The following is a 20451-nucleotide window of genomic DNA, read 5'->3' as shown; positions in this document are numbered from 1 at the left end:
TTCTACTACCCAAATATCCTCTCTACAAGTTGTCACAGAATTAGTATCTTTACTTTTTCCATGGGCCAGAAGGAACTTTATTTGGAACATAATGTCATTGCCTTGTGTTCCTAGCTGTGGAGGCAGAAGAGACTGTTTGCAAAAAGAGCTGGAGTGTATTACCTAGAATGGACAGAAATCAATCTTTAACTTTTAATTATAGTTCAATTTAAAAATTCATGGAAAGAGCATAGCATATTTTCCTAACAGAAGGAATAAACTATCTTTCAGTGATATCCACGCAGACCAATTTAAGACTGTTCTTTCAAAGGGAACAAACAGGTCCTAACATAACTGTCAGGCAAGAACTGACTTTTAAAAAGCAACATCTCAACTATCTGTGAAGAAACACAAACTTTGGGAGAAGCAGCACATTTACCTTTGCCACCCCAGAGTTTACTTGCTGAGGAGCCATAGCCACTGCTCACGTTGCCTGAGCAGAAAGTAGGGAGGGAATTCCAATCCCCAATGTAGTGTTTCCACCTGCGGTTAATCATGTGCAGGAGAAGACCAACTGATGAGTGGAGCAAATCTGCTGACCCGATGATTGCTATCCTTATAAATAATACTTTTTATTGAAGAAGGAGAAACTATCACTGTGTTCAACTTGCTTTAGAAAGAGAAACCATTACAAACACTAAAAAAGAGTCTTTCAAAAGTATCAACACCTAACATGTCAGTCTTTGTAGTTATTTGCTTAATCACCAGTCATCTCTTACTATTAGAAATTCTACTAGCTTTTATTCTTTAACAAAGCTCTGCAAACACACCTCTCTTCCATGTTATGTACTGCTTTAAAATCTACTGAAGCAACACTCAGTCCCTATACCTACCCCTCTCCCTGATAAAGAGGGAGGGAGCAGGACCAGCTTTCTGCAGGCAGATCAGCATTGCTGTGACAAGTCACTAACAGTAGTTTAAGACCTCCTTCTGCTACAACTTGGGAGATTAACAGGATACAGATAATATCAGGCAAACCAAAAAAGGACCTGGGGCAGGAGAGGTCTCTAGATGAAATAGATCTCATAAAGCACAGGCACTTTACTCACAGAAGAACCTCAGAGATCACTGACTTGTATCTGAAACAATTATCAAGCTTAATAATCTTTCTTAGCACAAGGCAGGATTAAGGCATCAAATCAGAAGGAAAAAATTAATGTCTCAGAAACTCTTAGCAGAAAACAAAAAACAGATGACACCTATCAGTAGAGAAAGATAAAATATAGAGAAAAACCAATAAAAACTCAAAAAAGCACAGTGATCTGAGTCATGAGTGGTATTCTAACCTTCTTTTGCAAAGCCAGATAAGAAGCTTTGCACTGAGTTTCTGTGACATGTACCCTCACTCCGAAAATCCAGGATCCAATGTCTACATGTATAGGCTAAGAACACAGGACCAACCCTAGAGTACCCGTCCACTACACTTGCTCCTGAAAGTCCAAAATGAGCAGCTGCTACTCATCCGTACCTTCACCGGAGGGGTGGTTCCTGTCCCAGAATGCCTCCGGATCTGGCAGCCATTCTGGCTGGGCCTCTGTGGCTTGTTGTTCAGTTGGGGCTTCTTCACAGTTCCTCCATGGTCATTTCTCACAGAATCAACCTTCTCCGCAGTTGTTTTGCTTAAAAGCTAATTAAGACATATGAAAGAGATTAATGTTCTCATCAAAGCAAGTATCATTTAGAAAAAAGTGATTTTCTGATTCCAGCTTCCTAACTCATCTAAGATAATTCTAAATGGCATAGTTCTTCTAAATAAAACTTACCACAGAGCTGTTGGCGTCTGGCAAAAACTGTCCAAATTCTGACAACAGATCTTCCTGATTTTTAAAAAGACGCGCCACCTGAGCATAAACCTCCTGCTCAGTCAATGCTGGAGTGTAGTTTCCTCCAGCTTCCTTGGCATTTCGCTGCTCCTTCTGATAAATTGCAAATGGGAAGAGATCATATTGAAGAAGCACTGTCTTGAATGAATCACTTTTGCATATTTTTTGAAATGTATGATAGGAACTCTGTGTTATCTACTTGGGCTGCCTTTAAGAACAAAGTCTATAATCTTAGAAACTGTTTTGACTATAAGCTTTGAAAAAGAAGTAGAAGATGGTGGCTGACAATTCCTTTTAAAACTAGGGCAGTTAATATGTGAACGTGCAGGGGACTACTATTAATTGATAAAACAGATTAGAAAAATTTCTCCTATTGTAGATTAACTTTATGACACAGGTCATCCTCTAAACTTCACACAGAAATAACTATTTATTTCACAGGGCAGTATCTTTAAAATCTTAACTACCTGCTATAAGACAATTAAAGCAGGCAATCAATGCTTTATAAATACATTATTACCGTTTCTAAGTGGTTTATTTTCAGTAAGAATTAGGGGACACAATAATATTTATTTAACTTCTTGGACTAGATGTCTTCAGAGGGTGACCTGGTTAAGACAAATTGGAAGGGCAATTCTCTTACCTGATATGTGTGCAAGATCTCCAGGAATGCTTTGTAGATGTCTGGTTGGCCCTGGAACCTGTTCTTGATCTTATTAACATAGTTGATGGCATGATTAAACTCCACAGGCTGATTGTTCTGCAAGGATGGGGCCGTTCCCAACGAGATTGTCACTGGTGTATGAGGTTGGACAGGTGGAGAGCGTGGGGATGCATATGGTGGGAGTGGGGGGGTCTGCTGGCTGGCGGGAGTATGTGCTTGTAGTTGGGAAGGCTAAAAAGAAAAAAATCTTTATTCTCCTCAGGAACACAAATGGTTTGACACAGGAAAAAACGTTCAAATGAAAGAGAAGGTGTCTGATTAACCTATGTATTCATGCTGGCCAGGCCATTTCAGTCCAATTCAAATCACATTGGGCAGGGGTGAGAAGTGCACAGGGCGCACAATTCTAAATCAAATATTTCAGTCTCAAATTTCTAAATACAGTCTTAAAAGTAGAAATAGGGAAGAACTTTTTTCTTTCCCCAATGTATGGTTACTTCTCATGTGACCCCTGCTGGGAACTGGCCTGCAACCCAGGCATGTGCCCTGACTGGGAATCGAACCGCGATCTTTTGGTTTGCAGGCCCGTGCTCAATCTACTGAGCTACACCAGCCAGGGCTGGAAGAACTTTTTATATGCAATTTTAAGCACACTAGGTCAACAGGTGCAAATACAATGGAAAAAAACTTCATTCTACACATGCTGTGTCTTCAGTGTCAAAAAAGACACTTCAGTGTTACAGCACCTCTGCGTCAAAGTCTCCTATGCCAGCTTAGTCCTACAGAACTCTCTGAAATGATGGAAATGTTCTTTATTTACACTGTCCTGGACAATACCAAAATTAGCCACATGAGGCTAATGAGCACTTGAAAGTAGTGAGTGCAACTGAAAAAGTGGTTCATTCCCAGTAAGAATTAGGGGACACAATACTTATTTTAATTAATTTAAATTTAAATATAGGTATATGTGGCTAGTGGCTACTGTTATTAGACAGTACAGTTCTAGACCAAGAACATCCATGATCATTATTATCACTGTCATCAACAGGATCGTCTGCTTAGCTTGATATAACCTAATCTGGTACACGGAGTAACTTCTGTGAGGTGATGATCATGCAGGCAGGAGCATAGTATGATCATAAGATGATCATTTCTGCCTGTGCTGTCAAAGTACCACTACACAAGCAAAACTGCTGCCTACTGGGATGCTCTTGGGGTTCAATAAGCAGAAGTTGGGAACAGGAAGAGTCCTTATAGGTTGTTGATGTCTTGATTTAAACAGACATCTAAACATGTGGTATGTACATGTGAACCATTTTATAAAGATTTGACTACTGCCCCTTCTCTGATGAAATCACTGTAACATATATATATATCTAGTCTTGCCTAAAGGGGAAACGTCAAAGGAGGGTGCTTTCTAGACATGCATTTCATGTGATGTAAAATTTTCCAAGTGCTCACCTTGTTGACTTTGGCAGGTGGTGGCTGAGGAGCTGGCTGGGCAGGAGCTGGAGCTGACTGGGCTGAAGGCTGGGAAGGATGCTGGGGTGGTGGTTGAGGCTGGGGCTGGATGCCATGGGTGGGAATCTGATGAACCTGGCCAGGAGTTGTCACATTCACCATGTCATTGGTTTGCACCTCAATCTTGTAGCCAGGGGGCAAGAAGGTATTGAAGCCCATAATCAGGTCTGGGTGGCCTTTGAACAGCTGGGATACACGACTTATCACTCCTGGAGTGTCAATGCTGATTAAAAAAACAAAAACAAAAACAAAAACAAAAATTAAAGTGGCAAGATTGAAAAACACTTTAGTAAGAAAACAGTTTCACATTACATTCTCTAAAAGGAAAACGAATAAAAATCAATCTGCTTATTACAAAATTAAGAACATACAAAGAAATCTGAAACTTCAAAGACATTTACTTCATATTTGGAGAGATTTGGTCACAACTTTGAACAGAATATATATTCATGGTAACAGTCCTATCGTGCAGATACTCAGATAAACCTAAAGCTTCAATGTCCATGAAAGATCCAACCTGTGATACACCAGTACAAATCATGTATCTATATTGTTCAGATTAGTTAGCTATTCTCTTATAGTAGTGAACCATGCTGGAATATTAGTGTATCTTAAGTCAAAGAGTAAGTAGCCTGATCATTTCAGTCTACCTCCATTGATTGAGGTGAAGTCCTAAGAGAACTTTAGTTAAGAAAAATGTACCAGTAGGGAGAAAACAAAGATCTACGGCCTATAATTTTCATCAACAAATCTCTACATAAAATTAAAGCATACACCTGAAAATCAAACCCCCAAAAGGAGACATCCATTATCTTTCAGGAGAGTAGAATAAGCTCTCCACCTGCCCCACCCCCATCAACATTCCAAGCACAAAGCTTGAGTACAGCCACATATATCTTTTACCTTTGTGATTTAAATTCCTTCATGATGTCAAGGAAATCATTGTAGACCTGAGGCTGACTACCAAACTGCAGCTTCACCTGGTCAAGATAGGATAGTGCATCCTCCACCTGAGGCAGGTAATAAAAAGAAAGTAAGACAAAAATTATGAAAAAACAAATGACTTATGCCTAAATAAAATTAATGCAGTAAATGAAATAGAAATATATAGTAAATACACATGAAGTATTAAAAATGAGTATGGATATCAATAATAAAACTCGAGCTTCAAATAAAAATCAACTCAAAATCTGTAGCCTTGTCTTGCATAATTCTGGAGGGAATGATTAGTGAAGAATACACATTGGTATCTCATTGACTTACTTGCTTATTTATTCATTTCACAAATATCTACTAAAGCCAAAACATGCTATACCAGGCCCAGCATGGGGTATTAAAGGGTCAATGACAAGCCACAATCCCTCTCTACAGAAGTTCACTCACATCTAGCTGGGAATCCTAACACAGTGGAATAAGTGGTTAATCACTGAATACTCAAAAAGCACATAAAGTCTTCCCTGGGAAGTAATTGATAAACTGAGTATAAGGATGAATACAAGTTACTAAAGTGAAGACCCAAGAAGAAAGTTGGAGTAGCCCTGGGCTGGTCTGGCTCAGTGGACTGAGTGCTGGCCTGTAAACCAATGGGTGACCGGTTTGATTCCCAGTCAGGGCACATGCCTAGGTTGCAGACCAGGTCCCCACTAGGAGACGTGCAAGAGGCAACCACACAATGATGTTTCTTCCCTCTCTTTCTCCTTCCCTTCCTCACTCTAAAAATAAAATCTTGAAAAAAAGAGAGTAAACAGCGTGGGCAAAATCCTAGACAGGACACCATACCATACCCTTGGAAAAATGCAAACAATTTACTTTGGCTGGAGGATTTGTGGAGAAGAGGAGGAATGGTGACAGGAAAAGTGGTAAGAGATGATAGAGAAGAGGAAGCAGAACATGATCCTGAAAAGCCTTTAAAACTTGTTAGAAAGCAACTGAACCCTGGCTGTTGTGGCTCAGTGGATTGAGTGCTGGCCTGCGAACAGAAAGGTCACTGGTTCAATTCCCAATCAGGGTACATGCCTGCATTACAGGCCAAGTTCCCAGATGGGACATGCAAGAGGCAACCAATTGATGTATGGCGCGCACATCAATGTTTCTTTCCCTCTCTTTCTCCCGTACTCCCCCTCTCTTCAAAAATAAATAAATAAAATCTTAAAAAAGAAAGCAATTGAGATTTTCATCATCTGCATTTTAGTGTATTCAATTTGGCTCCAGTGCTGAGACAAACTGATGAAAGGGCAAGATTGAAAGGAGGCAGGAAAACCAGTTATGCTCTAAGGCTGCCTGGCTGCCTCACATGTGAACAATTATGGCCTGATTTACAGTACTGACCAAAAGAACAGGGAGAACTGAATATATTCTAAAGCTTTTTAGGGCCCAGAAGTGACAGGGACTGGACTCTGACTAATATGGGAGAGATAAGGAAGAAGGAGCCTTCACTAAATTATAAATTATTTGAGCATTCACAAAGAGGAACTGTTTGAAGGACTAGAAAGTTGTGAGTTGGATTTAGAACAATTAAATTTTTAATTACTGAGGAGATACCCTAGGAAATTACCTACAAGGTGTTTCCTACATATTCTGAGATTTTAAATTATCTATTTTGTTGTGCATAATGCAAACCCATGTTTTGTATGCATTATACACAGAATTATTATGCCCATTATTATTATACCCATGTATAATTGCGCATCCTTATCCCCCCCCAAATCTGGGTATAAAAGTGCACATTATACACGGTAAAATACAGTATACAAAATATCAAGTTTATAAAAGTTTCAAAAATAAGTATGTGATTTGATAACTCTACTCTTGTGATAGATATTGTGAAATTGAATATTTATGTTCAAATAAACTATTAAATGACATTTCAAGAGTTGCCTAAACTTCCATAACAGCCACAGTTAATCATGACTAAGTTATTTCAGCGTTACTAAAGCACAGATTATAGACTTAACCCACTCATTAGATGGCTGGTTTTTCTTTACAAATAATATGACGATTCCTGTTGAAATTCAATACACTATTTAATTCATATTCAGAACTATCCATATTGAAATTGGTCATCAATGACAAGTTGCTGAAATATAAAACTCATAAAATTTGTAGAAAATACAAAGACTCTGGAAGATATCTGAAAACAGCATTTACAGTCACGTGACAAATGAGGACTTAAAAATAAACAAACACCAAACAAACAAAAACCCAACAAGCTCACTATGGCATAATATAATTACTAGAGAGAGAAAGTACAGAAACCTAAAGGAAAGAAATTATATGTGATGTGTGTACGTTTAGAAGAAAAGGTACAGGTCATATGTGAACCCCTATTTGAAAAGCAGTGATAAAATGACAACTATGCTTAAAAAAAAACAGCTTGACACCCACATGAGATACCCGAATGTAAAAACACTGCATTTTTGAACCATAAACACACCTTAGGTTTTAGAGAATAGGAAAAAAATTTTGAACCAAAAAAAAAAAAAAAAAAAAAAGAAAAAGTGGTAAAATATTTAATAACATAAAATTTCACCAATGTAAATGTAAACAGAACTCAATAGCAGCATTAACAGGCATTATTCCTCCCAAATTTTTGGTGGCAGGGAATACTGCATCTTACAGACCGAAAAATACGAGTAGTAAGGAAATTCTCTCATGACCTGAAGAGCAGGTATGCAGTTCTATGAACCACAACTTAGAAAAAAGTCATTTAGAGCTACACATTTAAGGAGGCACTAGGGGAGAACCCTAGACTCGGCTGATGCACTTTCCTGCCTCACTTCAACAGGAACTCATTAAGGTCCCTAACCTCCTAAAGTTCATGATCCTATTGGGGAGGGGAGGAAACACAAACTGTAAAGAGAACTTGCTAAATACCTGTGCTGCCAAATATCTATGTTGGTGTCATTCGATAAATAACTAAATCACAGCAAGAAAGCCTTAAATTATTTATATCTTCCTTGTCAATATGCCAAAGACAAAAAAAGTTTAGACAGTGTTGATGCTTGAAAATAACCTACATGTACGTTCTCATTGGACACTTCCTAATTATGGAATATAAATGGCTTACAGAAGTGAATTCAAATGCTCATAAAGCCTTTTAAGACTGATCTAAAAATGGCAGGCAATGTGGGAATGCTGAATTAAATTACATGAAGGCACAAGACAGCATTTTATCTCTTCTCATTAGAAAGAAAATGCAGCAAGTTTCTGTGTTCAAGAATCACATTCAAGAGCCTGTAACTAAAAGAACAGAGCACGAGTCGTGGGTCAAGTCCTAACTGGACCCGTGAGTCACTCTGTAACCCCAACTCCAAAGCCCTTTCTTGCTCCCTTTACAGTTTCGGTAAAACAGATAAAGCATAGTCTACCTATACCCTAGTGAGGAGGATGAGTAAAACAGGTGCTATGCTTTGATAGAGCTGGCTGACAAAAGCTATAGAAATAAATGTATTTTTATTAGTTTAACAGTAAATTTATAAAGTCTTGGCCCTGGCTGGTATAGGTCAGTGGAATGAGCACAGGCTGCAAATCAAAGGGTTGCCGGTTCGATTCCCAGTCAGGGCACATGCCTGGGTTGTGGGCCAGGTCCCCAGTGGGGGCCACATGAGGCAACCACAGATTGATGTTTCTCTCCCTCTCTTTCTCCCTCCCTTCTCCCCTCTCTAATAAATAAATAAATAGATAGATAGATAAATAATAAACAAATAAAGGTCTTTTGCAACATTAGACATTAACTGCTGAATATATTTAATATGGAATTAAATCGCATCAAACCAACTTAAAAAAAGTATTTTCAGGGACTGGTGAAGTGCTAACTCTATAGCAATAATACATTTTGGTACACAGACATCACTCTACAAGCAGAGACTAAAATGTTGCAAGGAAAACAACAATTTAGCTAATGCGTATTTTCCCAAATGTAGAGCCCCAAGTGAAGTTTCAGGGCCAGACAAGTTGTACTCTTCAAAGACCATGCTTAAATATAGTCTACTCATTACTTAAGCTAATATAGAAAAGTAAAGTCTTTTGCTATATAAAATCTTTTGCTACAGCTCAGCTTTAGTATGCTTTATATTCACGTATCACTTACTTTCCTTGGGCCAATATTAAACAAGTTCCTGGGAAGCCACAGCAAGGAGGGCAGGGTCAGGGAGAACTAGACTAAGTATCAAGGAAACAGAAGGCTGAGATATTTGCTACACATGATATGTTCTTCAAGGGTATATTTTTCATTCCTACCTGCATACTTGATATAATTAGGCTGATAGGACCAAATAAAGATCTGATATCTTATCTCTTTATAGCTCCTTAATTTTTATTTCCTGCACTTGAGTTTAAGCTTTATATAAAGAGAGTGTATATAAGCTTTACATCTTTTAAAAAATTATACTCAAGCAAGCTGAGAGAGAAGGTTAGTTGGGCACACAAATTTCACTTCTCAACAGATGCCTCAAATTTCAAAGGACTGAAAACCTATGGCACGTGCTCAGCAGAACAGATGAAAACACTAACACTTCATTCAAAATTAAAGTATTTCCCCAAACTTCCTGCAAAAGGAGCATGTGTTTTACTAAACATGGACTTGAAGATGCCAGCCAATTCAGCTATTCAAAAACAGAAATAAAAAGATTAAGCCATAGGAGAGTACTGGGCCCATTTACTGTACAGGACTGTAGTCAACCATGTGTATGCACAATAAAACCTTATACCATGGTAAGAATTAAGAACTAAGAGTTCAAAAGGAGGCATCCTAAAAATAGACTTAGTTGATATCATATGCAAAAAGCCGCTCAATCCTGATCTGAGTGCCATGCATTCATAAATTCCAGAAAAGATTCTTGAATGTATTTTCTGGATCAGGCACTGGTGTTAAAGTGGGGAATCGTAGTAGGTTTCAAAACCAAAACAAAGTAAAACCCAACCCCCAGTCTAGTGTGTTAAAAGTTGTAATATCACTAATAATAGACTGAAGCCAATATTGCCTTCTATGAGAGAAACTTCTTTGATGGAAGGAAAAGAGCTGAACACCACCTTGAGCCTCTGAAATTGCTGCTGTCCCTGCACTGGTGCAACTGGAGGGGCTGGATGAGCATGACTCTGGACCACCTGGCCTCCATGGGGCTGCACAGCTGTTGGGTGGTGATGGCTGCTATGAACCGCTGCTATGGTGGGTCCATGACTGCCACCGGAGCCCTGTGGCACAGCTGAAACCTGGGGTGGACAAAATAGATACATAAAAGTTCAAGGCTGTGCATTTTTCTCCAAATGTGTCTAAAGAACATGTATACACAAAGATGATTAGAAACCCAAATTTCCCACAAGATGAAATTAGTGAAATAAACTATAGTCCATTCAAAACAAGATTCTCTGCATTTTCTCATATATTATACAGCTCAGTACTTCTCAAGCTCTCTGTAGTAAAGCACCAGTTTTTTTTTCCTTAAATTCCAATCTATCGTGGGCCACTACTTTTTATAAAATACAATGAAAATGAATTCCCAGAAAAGTGAAATAAAAAATATATACACCCACCCTAACCAGTGTGACTTAGCTGGGTGTTGTTCCATGAAGCAAAAGGCCTCTGGTTTGATTCCCAGTCAAGCGCACACACCTAAGGTTGTGGGTTTGGTTGCAGCAGGGGCACCTTACAAGAGGCAACCAATTGATGTTTCTTGCTCACAAAGATGTTTCTCTCCCTCCCTTCCCCTCTCTTTAATCATAAATAAAATCTAAAAAAAACAAAACAAAACACACATAAGCCCATATTTTTCATTATTGGATTTTACAAATATAAAATTATAATGTTGGCCCTGGCCAGTTAGCTCAGTTGGTTAGAGCATCATCCCTGAACACCAAAGTTGCAGGTTCAATCTCTAATCAGGGCCCATATAAGAAGCAACCAATGAATGCTTAAGTAAGTGGAACAACAAACAGATGTTGCAGACGTTGCTCTCTCTCCTTTTTCTCAATTTAAAAAAATCAATAAGTAAAAAATAAAATTACAATGTCTAGTTGCTATAAAAGTTTCTAAACACTAAATTTCTACTTATAGGTATATAGTTAGTAGAAATTATATACCTCAGCTGTCTGTGGACATTTTAAATAGCTCTGATATAGATACAAATATTTGAACATTAAAAAATGTTCACAATCTAGTAAAGGGTAAGGGGCGCTGAATATATAGTGACAGAAATTTGACTTTGAGTAGTGGGCACACAATGTATGGAGATGTACACTTGAAACCTAGAGTAATTTTATTAATCAATGTCACCCCAATAAATTTAATTTTTAAAAATGTTCATAATCCATAAGCTGAATGTATTCATGTACTCCATATGAATTTAAACTTCTAAAAAAATTTAAAAACACATTATTAGTAGTATATATATATAATACACTTAAAAGATTTTAAGCCCTTACCCTGACTGGCATTGGCTTACTCGGTTGAGCACTGTCCCTCAAAGTGAAAGGTTGCTAATTTGATTGCTAGTTAGCAGGGCCTGGTTCCGGTATGGCAAGAGGCAACTGACTGATGTCTCTCTCCCACTCTTTCTCCCTCTCTTCCCCTAGCTTTAAAAATAAATGAATAGCCCTGGCTGGTGTAGCTTAGTGGATTGAGCGCAGGCCTGTGAAGGGGTCACTGGTTTGATTCGGTCAATGGTCCCGCAAAGGGTCACTGGTTTGATTCCCAGTCCGGGCACATGCCTGGGTTGCAGACCAGGTCCCTAGTGGGGGACACATGAGAGGCAACGACACAATGATGTTTCTCTCCCACTCTTTCTCCTTCCCTTCCCCCCTCTCTAAAAATATAAATATTAAAAACAAACAAACAAACAAAATCTCTGAAAAGGGAAAGAGAGCCCTGGCTGATGTGGACTGAGTACCGGCCTGTGAACCATAAGGTTGCTGGTTCGATTCCCAGTCAGGGTATGTGCCTGGGTTGTACGCCAGGTCCCCAGTTTGGAGTGTCAAGAGGCAACTGATTAAATTTCTCTCCACCTCTTAACCAATCGATGTTTCTATTTATTTCTCCCTCCCTTCCCTTCTCTCTAAAAAATAAATAAGATCTTTAAAAAGAAAAAAGGAAAAAGAAAAAGAAAAAAGAGTTTAAACCCTAGACAAAGCATATCAAAATGTTAGTATTTTATCTTGAGGTGACAGGGTTAGAAGATTTTTACTTTGTCTTATTTTGCTTATCCTTATTCGCTACTTCTAAAACAAAAATTTCTTCCAAATTATTGGTGGTTTGACCTCAGACATCTTTCTTTTCTATTTTCTTATTCATATTCATTCTCTCTTTCTCATCCTCTTATAAGTTTAAGGGTGACTTAAAGCACAAGCCCCATTTCTTCCCATTTTTATTGCAAGAAATGCCATATAAAGTGTTCAAACCTCTTTAATTTTTTCTATTTTAGAACTGTTAATCACTACAGAAGACAACTAAAGACTAATATACCTGACTTGTCATACCTCCAAAATAAGGAGAGTAAATAACATGAAACTTTCTCTAAACGATGTAAGTTGTATACTACAACTTAAAAAATACCCCCCCCCCAAGTCTCTGCAAATTTATAAAGATTATCCTGGGCAAAGGGGAGGGAGGGAAATTGAGTAACTACTTATAAATCCACAGAAATAACACAATATACATTAGGAGTAAAAAGAAACTATTGAGACAATTTTAAAAGCTCTCATATATCTTCCCAAGAAGGGTTATTATTCTGAGCTTCTAATTCCAACATGCATAAGTTGGACAGGTCTTTACATGGCTCAACTGGAGTTTATAATGATTTGAGATGGCTGGTTTTATAGAAGCACATTATAGTTTCTAATATAGGAACAGACGTAACTTATCTCAAATGTAGGAAACAATCATGAACTTGTTCAGATAAAAGTAATCAGCCACGGAAATCAAGCAACCTTTCTCCCAATTCTTAACTGAAAGAGTTGATCTGTAGCAGTCCTCTGTATATGAAGTATATCAAAGTACTAAATTGCTTTAAGGGGAACTACTGAGGAAGTAGTCCCTCAGGACTACTTCAGGACACACCTCAGGAATCACCATAACCTACTTCGCCTGGTTTCCCTCTTCTTTGTCTTCTTATAGCTAAACAATCTGACAAAAAGTGTCAAACTGCTTTCAAGAAAAAGTATACCAATTTACATTCCCAGTACCAGTCATAGCTTTTAAAAAGTCACTAACAATTTACATTGAAGGTCTCTCTAGACCATCTAGACCAGTTAAATAAATTATGGTTCAGATGACCCGGATGTTATATTATAAATGCAGTGATTTCTTAAAAGTAACTTGGATTTATACATACATATTCAAGTGGAAAGTTCACATATTAAGTGAAAAGAGCAAACAGCAGAATAGTACATTTTTGTATGATCCAAATTGTATAAAAAGAGAACTGTATCTAGATAACTAGGCAGATAAATACTGAGGTCTGTCCAGAAAGTATCCAGCCATATACTGTGAGAGACATTTCTTAAAGAAGGTATAACAAACATTATACATAAGACAATGACAGCTCAGTCCCCTTCAAAGTAGGCACCCAAGGACCTCACACAATTTTCCCAGCATTTCTTCCACTGGGCAAAACACTGCAAAATCCTTTGTTATAATCACCATCAGCTGCCCCATTGTATTTTACTGTATTTCATCAAGGGTCTGAAATCTCTTGCCTTTCAGAGGTGATTTTGGTTTTGGGAAAAACCAGAAGTCACAGGGCACCAAATCTAGGCTGCAGGTAGGCTGAGTTTCCGGGTGATTTGATGTTTCGCTAAAAGACTCTACACGAGACGTGATACATGAGCATGCATGTTGTTGTGATGAAGGTGCTAATCACCAGCTGCTCATAGCTGTGGCCATTTTCATTGTATTGCATTTCTTAAGCGATGAACACTGAGGCAATATACTCCTTATTAATTTTTTGGCCTTAAAGGGCATACTTGTGACACTACCTTCCTAACCAAAAAACACACTTAACATGGTCTTGATCTTGCTGCTACTTTGCTGTGCCTTCTTTGGGTGTGGAGAACCAGATGACTTCCACTGGGATGACTGGGCCTTCGTTCTGGATCATAGCTGTAGACCCACCACTGATCTCTGGTTATGACCTTCTTGAGGAAATCTAGTTCACTGGTAGCGGTTTGAATCAAGTCATTAGCAACTGCAGGATGATGTTCCTTCTGCTTTGGTGGTAGAAACCACAGGAACAAATTTTGCCGTGACACGTTTCATGCCAAGATCCTGTGTCAAAATCTCGGACACAGTAGTTTTTGGAATCCCCACATCAGCTTCTAGTTCTTGCACTGTCAGCCGCCAATCTTTGTTGATTGCAGTATGTATACGTTCAACAGTCTCAGGTGTTCTGCGTGTTCCAAGTCTTCCAGAATGTGGATCACTTTCAACAGATTCTTGAACATCTTTGAAGTGTTTGTGCCACGCTTTTATTTGCACTGAATTCACTGCATCATCCCTGAAAGCCTTCTAATCATCCAAATAGTTTCTGTGGAGGAATGTTCATGTTAACACAAAATGTGATTCAGATTTGTTGCTCTACTTGCTCAGTAATTTTGAATGTGATGGCCACAGAGTACACATATTCACTCAACAATGTCTACCAGCCCACTGACTAGTACAGTGAAGTTGGCACTGTTCACACATGTGCATTCCAGTCTCTCTGGCTGCCAGGTTATATCAATGTCATGCAAAGCGTTCTTGTAATATTAACAATGACTGGACCTTTTCCAGACAGACCTCATCTAGGTATGTTTGTATATGCATACAAAATTTTGGAAACCCAAGAAATATACCAGTGAGATATAGTCTGAGGGGTCAGAGGAAAGGTAATCTTACATCTTTTTAATAAATGGTGATGTCGCCCTCGCTGCTGAGGCTCAGTGGATTGAGCGCCAGCCTATGAACTGAAAGGCCGCAAATTCCATTCCCAATCAGGCTACATGCCTGGGTTGCAGGCCAGGTCCCCAGCTGGGGGTGTGTGACAAGCAACTGACTAAAGTTTCTCTCACACATTAGTATGTATCTCCCTCTATTTCCCCAAGAAATGAATAAATTCTATAAAAAATAATAAATGGTGATGTTTACTTTAATAATTTAAAAGGACAAAAAGTTAAGTTTCTTCCATTTTTGCAAAACAAATCGAACAGACGAGATGAATGATTAAGTTGGTCAAGATGTGGAACAATAGGGATATACAATGCTGGTGGAAATATATAAATTGGCACAACTTTGAAAGCCAATCTGACATTACCTGCTAAAGTGAAGATGTGTACACCCTAGGACCCAGCAATCCCTCTCTTAGATACGCAAGCAACTCTTCCTCATGTGCCCTCAAACCTGCTGAGTAGTCTGAAAGAAGATAAGGAGTTTGCACCAAAATGTAAACCAACTACTCCACTAATAAGCACACTGTTTAATTCAGCTGCCTTTCCCACCCCTCCTCCATAGCAAGATTCTCTTGAGAAAGGTAGTATGTTCATTTAGATTCTGGTGCAAGCCACTGTGAATACCACTGCACTAGAGAACCAGCTAAAACATTCACAGTAGCATCTTCATAAGAGCATAAATCTGGAAACAGACTGGTTGTTCAACAGAAGAATAAATAAATTGGAAGTATTCATATAATTCGTAGCAGTGAAAAAAAGTGAGTGAAAATAAAATACATGTTTTCATTTACATAAAAGTTCAAAAATACCCAAACTAAACAATTTTACTGTCTAGAGAAAGAAACAAAATGACTTATATAAAATCAAGGAAATGAAAAATGCAAAGTTCTGATCAGTGGCTACTCTGAAGGATCAAAAAGGAAAAGGGGTTAGAGAGAAAGGACAGTGAACACCAAGGTCCTAACAATCCTCTTTTAAAAAACTTTATGTGGTAAATATACAAGCATATATTGTTTTCATTATTTTTACACCTTACATATATCCTGTAAATATATATACTTTAGTAGTATTTTATATTTTACTGAATGCTTAATAAAAACTGTTCTGACTGAATGAAAGCATCATGCTGGCCTTGGCGCAGTGCCTTGCAGCGCCAGCTCACCTGATAGCTGGGAGTGACGGAGTACTGAATGCCTGTGGCTGACTGCATGGTCTCAGCCACGGCCTCATACACAGGAGGGGCAGGGGCGAGCACTCGGTGCTGGTGAGGAAAAGCCTCTGTGCTACCAGGGATCCGCCTCTGCTGAGCCGCATACACCGGTGACTCCTGGTCATCCAAACGTCGCTTCATTCTGCACTCATGCTCAGGGATGCACTAATAACCTGCAGAAACCACAAGCACAACATGCACACCAATTCGCGCACCGTACTATGTGTACAATTTAGAACCCATCCCCAGATTTAATATAAGCTCCCCTCCCAGAACTGATTAGCTACTTCATCCTAGGGATGATCACCAGGTAGTGAAAGTACACACTGTGCACACACACCCAACATGAACAGGTTATTGTAACTGAAAAACAAAAAATTTAAATAATAGCATAATTTAAATCAGTTTGGTACTACAGAGTTGAAAAATAACTTCCAATTTAAAACATATAGAAAAATACATCTTTATTTTTTAGCTTTCTCCTCAAATGCCATCATTCCTAATACTAGTTACATATTCACATGCTACAAAATCATTCAAGTACTTCTTCCTAACTCATTTCAAAACCAAATACTCTAACTGTGGTCTAATTTTTAAAATACCAATTGTTTCAACGATTAAATAGTATCATGGAAGGAGTATTAGACCAGGAGTAAGAGAACTATGGTTCTGGACTTGCCAATATAAGAAGCTATTTCAATATCCCATGTCAGTTTGTTTCTCCAACTATAAAATAAGGTTGAAATAGGTAATTTCTAAGGTTTCTTCTGACTAGCATTATTGAACACTGAGGAGATTCTAGAATCCCTTAATTTAATAATCTCTCTGTAGGGGGACACTTTCTTTCCTTAAGAACACAGAAAGTCTAGTAACAGTGGTCAGGCCCTGGCTGGTGTGGCTCAGTGGACTGAGCACCTGCCTGTGAACCAAAAGGTTGCAGGTTCAATTCCCAGTCAGAGCACATGCCTGGGTTACAGGCCAGGTTCCCAGCTGAGGGTGTGGGAAAGGCAACCAATCAGTGTTTCCCTGGCACATCAATGTTTCTTTCTGCCTCCCTTCCCCTCTTTCTAAAACTAAATAAAATCTTAAAAATAAGCAAACAAACAAACAAACAAACAAACAAACAAAAAAACCCCAAACCACTGGCCAGGAATTTGGTTGGGTCTTTTCAGAGCTATTCCAATACACTATCACTAACACAAACATATCAATAAGAATGTTCCAGCCATGCAAGGAACATGGGGTAGCCCTACCACTTTTTCAGTCACAAAAACAGCTTTAAAAAGACACCACTCCTGTGGTGAGAAAATAAGTAATACAGTAATAGTAGGAGATCTCAAAAAAAAAAAACCCAAACAAACCCATCTGAAGCAAAGCTCTTTTTGTAAATAGGAAGGAAAGAAGGGGAGAGAGGGAGAGAGGGAGGAAGGGAAGAAGGGGGAGAAAGAGAGAAAGAAAAGAAGGGACAAAAGAAAGAAGGAAAGAGAAAAAGGAAGGACGAGAAGGAGGAAGGCAGGAGGGAAGTCTTTACCAAATTTCTAAGTCACCCATCCCTCTTTTCTTCATTCCCTGGGAGCATGAAAGCGCTGAAGGTGAAACAGTCCTCACAAAGCCTGCCCAGGGCACTCCATCTCTTCTCTGTCTTCACCATCATCCTAGTCCTGCCTGGTGCTCTCTCAACCTTAAAACAGCGTCTGGTTTTTCTCACACCTCACAACCCTAAGTTAGCCCTGACACAGCAGTACAATTGTTTCATCCACAAGCTGCCCATTTAATGCTATCTTTTTGTAAATCTTGAACCACAAATAATCTCTTTCTATTGACTCTAACTTTAGATCAAAGGACTAAGTCTCCAAAATTTATGTATGATAATATATTGTACTCTGTTAACTGGAGTTGAAAACACAGTGCTGACAGATACTGAAGGAAAATAATGTAAATGTCTGAATCGATCATGTTTTTATCTTATATATATATGATATATATATATAATCTTATATATATAATCTTATATATATAATAGAATCTTATATATATATATAAGATTCTATTTATTTTTAGAGAGAGGGAAGGGAGGGAGAGAGATGGAGAGAAACATCAATGTGTGGCTGCCTTCTTACATGCCCCATACTGGGAACCTGGCCCAAAACCCAAGCATGTGCCCTGACTGGGAATCAAACCGGTGACCCTTTGGTTTGCAGGCACGCACTCACCCACTGAGCTGCACCAGTCAGGGTAGGCTTTTATATTAAGTAGTATGTTTAGCTCAATATTTCAAAACTTTTTAGACATAGTAAGAGATTGGAAATAAAGACTTACCCATGCTATGTGATACTTATGAGCCACCAGTCAAATGACTGTAAAACATTCAACCTCAATCTATTTTGAGATAAGGAAACAGGTCTAATAAATGGACAGAGTAAAAACTCTTAAAGATGTTTTAGCTGCTACTTCTATGCACACTGATGATCTAGACCATGTTTGGTCTTGGGTTCTGTTGGTTTGAAACCTAGATGCTTAAACTCACCTTAGATTAATCTTTGTAACCGAAGCCAAGTCATCACTTCATAAATAGAAAATGAAATTTAGATCAGAAAAGCACAGCATAGGACTATGGGGAAAAAGACTAGAGTACCTGTTAAGACCTGGACTAATCCAATCTCTGACTCAAAGCTCTATAACTTAGGTTCTGTTTCCTGATCTGCAAAAGGAGGTGATCAGACTATACTAATGATTCCCAAACACTGGTGTATGAACCTTCTGCAGGAAAATGAAAAAGGGGAGAAAAAAGAATTGTGATAAAGAAAATGTGATGAGTTTTTCATGGGTTAAATATTAAAAATGCTTTATTCTGAGATCATGTTCTATCTTTTTGCTATTAGAACATCATTTCTTTTATAAAATTATTGATTTTTAAAAAGTATTTAATTTCATTCACCTCTAAAGAGTTTGCCTTCCAGACCCTCTCCATGACACTAAAGAGGCTACACAGAGCAGACATGTACTTTCTCTGAGCCACACTTTGCTTCTTTAACAGTCACCGCTCTTAATTCTATCCCCTAACTGGTTCTCAAAAAATTGCCTCTTCTCTAATCCCACAGCCACTCCCTTATTTCAGGCACTCATCATCCCTTACACCTCAATTGTTTCCATCACCCTCCAGCCTCTCTCCAGTCTAGTCTACCTTCTACATTGCTTTCAAAATGGTCAACTCCAAATGCAAGTTCAATGTGGTTGTAAATTCACCACTGGCTTCCCATCACTTAAAACAGCAATCCAAATTCCTTAATTTTGCCTATAAAATTCTTCCTTACTTATTGGGGGATAATTTAACTTACAATGATCTCTCCAGTCCCCACCCTGTTGTCCAGTCCTGTCAAATGTCTTCCCACTCCCCCGAACAAGCCACAAGTCTTTAACTTCTTCAAGGCAGGGTCCTTTCCAAATTTGTCTACATTCCCCCACAATCCTAACACATCACAGATACTCAAACAATGTATACACATAAGGGAAAGAATAATCTAATAGTTAACATAACAACAGCTAGCAAATACTGAGTGCCAAGCACCATTCTACACAATTTACAAATTTAATCCCACAACCAGATGCTGTTATTCTCTATTTAAAAAATAAGGAAATGGAAATACAAAGATTAAATTACCTGCCCAAGGTTGCACAGCTAACAGGCAAAAGCTTAGATATGAATCTGTGAAATTTGCCTCCAGAGTCTGGATTTTTAACGTACTCTCATAGAAGAGGAAAAATGAAGGAAGATGGAAAAGTCCCACTTCACTTAGTTAAGGCACACATGTTCAAGCAACTCCAGCTTTAATCTCTACCATGCTTAGCTCATTCATCGTTCTTCAGTCTCACCCCAGTAAAGCAGGAATGCTTTGGTAGCATTCATTAATTCGATTCAATATTCAGTAAGCAGACATGATGGTGGTATATGATCTTGGCCCTTGCCTGTAAAAGCTTAAAAACTAGTTGAGAAGACCCTATATAGTTTCACTAGTAAACTAAGAAATATAAAGTAAAATGATGCTTAGTCCAAAGGAACTGGCTAAAGCAGAATGACAGTATTGTGCGGGTAAGTGTGCAGGTATCTAGTGGAAGTTTTTTTTTTTTTTTAAATTTTATTTATTTTAAGAGACAGGTAAAGGGAGGGAAAAAGAGGGTGAGAGATATCAATTGGTTGCCTCTTACTGCGTACCTGGCTTGCGATACATTCCAGGGATGTACCCCAATTGGAATTCAAACATGACCTTTTATGGGAGGAT

The 20451-nt window shown here is 38.5% G+C and overlaps 1 protein-coding gene across 1 annotated transcript in view; it reads right to left on the bottom strand.

Moving 5' to 3' along the window:
- The window catches only part of SIN3A (SIN3 transcription regulator family member A), a 65195-nt gene that overhangs the window by 32680 nt on the left and 12064 nt on the right, over nt 1-20451 (bottom strand). Inside the window, exons 2-8 of the mRNA XM_037130984.2 lie at nt 16124-16344; nt 10078-10257; nt 4951-5057; nt 3988-4270; nt 2506-2757; nt 1803-1955; nt 1508-1666 (exon numbers count right to left, since the gene is read on the bottom strand). Coding sequence (XP_036986879.1) covers nt 1508-1666; nt 1803-1955; nt 2506-2757; nt 3988-4270; nt 4951-5057; nt 10078-10257; nt 16124-16312 — 1323 coding nt within the window. The 5' untranslated portion in view covers nt 16313-16344. The remainder of the gene's footprint in view (nt 1-1507; nt 1667-1802; nt 1956-2505; nt 2758-3987; nt 4271-4950; nt 5058-10077; nt 10258-16123; nt 16345-20451) is intronic.

This window comes from Artibeus jamaicensis, unplaced genomic scaffold (assembly GCF_021234435.1).
Source record: "Artibeus jamaicensis isolate MK-2021 breed Jamaican fruit bat unplaced genomic scaffold, CSHL_Jam_final scaffold_286, whole genome shotgun sequence".
NCBI lineage: Eukaryota > Metazoa > Chordata > Mammalia > Chiroptera > Phyllostomidae > Artibeus > Artibeus jamaicensis.
Note: the sequence above shows the minus strand (reverse complement) of the source record. Positions and strands in the feature narration are given on the sequence as shown.